The 3,878-nt window shown below is 56.4% G+C and overlaps 1 protein-coding gene across 1 annotated transcript in view; it reads right to left on the bottom strand.

The window, feature by feature from the left end:
- ALKBH5 (AlkB family member 5, RNA demethylase) overlaps positions 1 to 3,540 on the bottom strand; it is a 26,428-nt gene extending 22,888 nt beyond the window's left edge. Inside the window, exon 1 of the mRNA XM_004684535.2 lies at positions 1,769 to 3,540. Within this exon, the coding sequence (XP_004684592.1) occupies positions 1,769 to 2,538 (770 nt within the window). The 5' untranslated portion in view covers positions 2,539 to 3,540. The remainder of the gene's footprint in view (positions 1 to 1,768) is intronic.
- Positions 3,541 to 3,878: the final 338 nt, after the last annotated feature.

Below are 3,878 nucleotides of genomic sequence, written 5' to 3'. Positions count from 1 at the left end.
GTTACACATGCAACCACTGTCAGAACTCCAGATAATAACCCTAGGGGCTTGTGACTATGAGGAGAATTAATATCCCATTAAGAGACCAAATGGCACTAGTGTGAGATCCTTTTAGCACCGAGAGTCCTTGAAGTCAGACGCTAACCTGCCTCCTTCAGCAAGCCCTGGAAATTTCATCTTAAATACCTCTGGGAGCAGCTCAGAAGCCCAAATGACAAAGGGATATTTGATAGGTAAGTGGCCCTCTAAATTTCCTTTGCATAAGGAAGACAAAAGCATTGTTTCTACTGCCACTGAAGCCCCAAACTTTCCCATTAGGAGACCTTGGCTATCACAAGGCTCTACTGCTATCCTGATAAGAAAGCAGGCTCAGCTGTTCAACTCAAATGAAATAAATGACTTGCCTCATGATAGTCAGAAGGCTCAGGGGATACTGCTTCTCACCATGACTGTGGTCTCCGGCACTAATCATAGTTTAGTGATTAAGGTGCTCACAACAAAACCTGTTGTGCTCTGCTCCAGGGCTAGAACTTGGTGGTCAACCAAGCCACTGTGAACACCTGCAGTCTAGATATCCTAAGAGGTTCTGGGGATTACTGGCATACATTGCTAGACTTGTTTCCTAGCCAAAGGAGACAGCTTCCAAATTTTCTGCTTCATATGAACAGCAAAGGTGTTCCTGCAAGCAATACTCTCTGGGGGCCAGAGCACTAAGCTAATTCTCAGCAGGATCTGGGATCCAAAATAGGCCAAGAGCCTAAGTTCTGCTGCTGACATAACTACAAGGCCAATATCAGGTAAAGAGACCAGCTGTAATTTATTTGATTTGTCATAATAGGCAACACATTCTTAAAAAAGACAGGTGGACACTTCTGCAGCCAAAAGGATTTAATTTTAAGTGTGCAATACTCTTATTCTTGGCCCAACCACTAATCTGTGTCTGTGAACCACTATTCAACTCCAGGGAAGTCCCTCCTCCTCTTGGGAACAGAGAGCTATATATCAATTAAACACTCTCAAGGGCCTTCCTCTCTAAGTATTTTCTGCTAAGGAATCCATGAATATTTTCTCTGGTAAGAAAACCAACAATGGTTTCCTTAATGGCAGAGTTGGAAAGATTTTTATAAAACTCATTAAAAAAAAAATCGGAAGTGGAGACCCAGAGTGGAAAAGTAACTCACTGAAGTCACAGTGAAAGAGACTCTTAAAAATCTTGGTTTTCGGGCCCTCTCTGTTGGCGCAGCGGGTTAAAGCACAGCACAAAGAAGCTTAAGCCACTTCCACATGAGTTCGATTCCCGCCTGCCCAGGAGGAGATCCTCATGGCAAGGCAGACCTTGCCCACCAGCTGCTCCCCTCAGCAGTGTACTTCGTGGATCTGCCTGTTCTGTTCCCCACGCTGTCTCTGGTGAATCCTCTCACCCTCTGCATCTCTGGCCTGTACCCCAGTTCTGTATGAATAAATAAATAAATCTTTACAAAAAAAAAAATCTTGATTTTCTGCAACGATGCCTTTAGATTCTCAACTCGTGCTGATCACATCAAACCTGCCTTCAGGACACAGAATTCTCTAAGGCTTCCTGACTCCACACTGCTTTCTCATACTGTTCTAAAGGCAAACCCATTCCCTGCCCTGACCCCCCTTCCACACAAGTAGAATGGGTTGAGATTTAACAAGCGCAGGTTCCTATCGGCTGTTGCCTCTCTGGTCATCGAGTGCAGCTAAGATAGCAGGATGCGGGGCTGCCCCCTCCTCCCAGGTGGGTTACCTGAGCACAGTCACGCTCCCTCTGCGCACGGGCAGGGAAAGCACAGGTTCCGACACCCGAATAGGCTTGAACTGGAACTTGCAGCCGAAGCAGAGAGCGGAGTCGCTAAAGAAGGACACGGACACGATGGGGCGCTCAAAGATATGGATGGGGTCCACGTGAGACACGATGCAGCCGCCGGGCTGGTAGTCATTGATGACGGCACTGTTGACGAAGCCCTCTGGGATGACGCGGTGCTCGACCAGCTTCTGGATCACCAACTGGTGCACCCACTCGGGAATCTCGTCCACGTCGCCCGGCGGATAGAGGCGCTCCTGACCTGGCCCACGCTTCTGCAGCTGAGCGCCGTACGTGTAGCCCTCGCCGAAGAAGTACTTGTTGCGCAGAGGGGCCCGGTCCACCGTGTGCTCGTTGTACAGGCCCTTCTCGGCGCGGGACACCACCTCATCGATGCGAGCTTCGATCTTGGCGCACTCGTCCTGGCTAAAGAGGCGCATCTGGCGGATACCGCTCTTCACCTTGCGCGCCTCCTCCTCCTTCTGCAGCTGCTGTTCTTCGTAGTCGCTGCGCTCGGGGTCCGAGTCCTCCTGGTACTTGCGCTTAGCCCCAGACACCGGGTAAGGTTCGGCGGCGGCGGCGGCGGCAGCGGCCGCGGCCACAGCGGCGGCGGCGGCGGCAGCTGCCTCCCGGCTGCCCCCCTTATAGTTGTCCCGGGACGTCATGGACTTGAGCTTCTCACGCAGGTCCGTGTAACCGCTGGCGGCCGCCATGGCCCCACGACGCTGCTTAGGGTCCTTCGGGGCGGGCGGGGCGGCCGGGCATGGCTCTCGGGGGACGCGCCCCTGGACCCCCGGAGGGAAGGGGGTCCTCAGCGCCAGACCCCCATGCGAGGCCGGAAGACCTGGAGAGGGGCGTCGAGGGGCTGGGCGCGGGGTCGGGCCTCAGGGGCGGCGGGTCATGCAGCGGTGGCGGCAACAGGATTTTCTCCTCCTCCACCCTCTCCACGACCCGGGGAGCTGGGAAGCCAGCAATACCTCATGCCGCGGAGGGCCGAGGTGGAGGCTCAGCCCGACTGCCGGCCAGACCCTCCGACGCCCGGCCCGGCCCGCACTTTAAAGCGCACCTCACGACGTCACGGGCCGCCCTCCAGAGGTCCGCCAGCGCCGCTCCTCAGCGGGATCCTCTGCGCGCACGCGTAGTGTAGTCGGCCACCGCGGCTCCGCGCGCTACGGGCATGCGCGTGCGTGCAGCTCAGACGGCGAAGGTACCCGCGCAAGCGCAGAGAAACCGTTCGTCGTCCGCTGCCCCTCCCCCACTCACTGAGGCTTGGAAGAAACACCCTCAAATAGCAACCTGCCTCCACGCCGCGCCACCTCAGTGACCGAAGGGCTCCCTCTATAGGAGTGCGCTCACGCTGCCAACGCTGTCGCTATGCTGCGTCACGGCATCGTGCGAGGCCCGCAAACGCCTCAGCCCCCAGCGCGCAATCACCAGGGAACCGCCACAACCTAGGCAGCCCCGTGACCGCCCCCTTTGGCGTTTCTACTTTTTTCATTGGACTACACGCCACGCGCCGGGAGAGCCCAAACTGAAGCATCCGGAAGTTGATTGGTAACCAAGTCTGTCAATCGGGTGGTCGCCTTGGCTACTGAGTCCGTGACTTAATTAGCCGCGGGGAGGGCGGTAAGGACCCCTGGAGGGTGGATGGGTGGCCAAATAAGTGCCTGAATGGCGAGGCCACTGGAAGTGCGCTCTCAGACGCTGAAGAACTTCTGAAACCAGCAGAAACTTCGCAAACTGTGGATGCGGGAGCAACGGTCCCAGCTCTGAGCCCAAACGGAGGCGGCCGCAGAAGCCGAACGCATAGTCTGGTCACCTCCCTGCCCCCATCCCCACCCCATTCCTGGTCTTCTCAGCCGCCGCCGCCTGACGGAGTGGACGTTCCACGAGTCACGTCCCGGTGGGGGCGGGCGCGTGCGCAGGCGGGGCACCCGACCTATACCGGCGTGGCTCTCCTTTGGGGCGAAACACGGGTTTGGGGGCACCTCCCTCGGGAACGACAGAAGCAGCCCCAAGGCGGAGAGTAGGCGCACGGATAATTAGTAGACAA

Source organism: Condylura cristata, unplaced genomic scaffold, assembly GCF_000260355.1.
Source record: "Condylura cristata isolate star-nosed mole 26May11 unplaced genomic scaffold, ConCri1.0 scaffold00017, whole genome shotgun sequence".
Lineage (NCBI taxonomy): Eukaryota > Metazoa > Chordata > Mammalia > Eulipotyphla > Talpidae > Condylura > Condylura cristata.
This window is presented reverse-complemented; position numbering and strand designations above follow the sequence as displayed.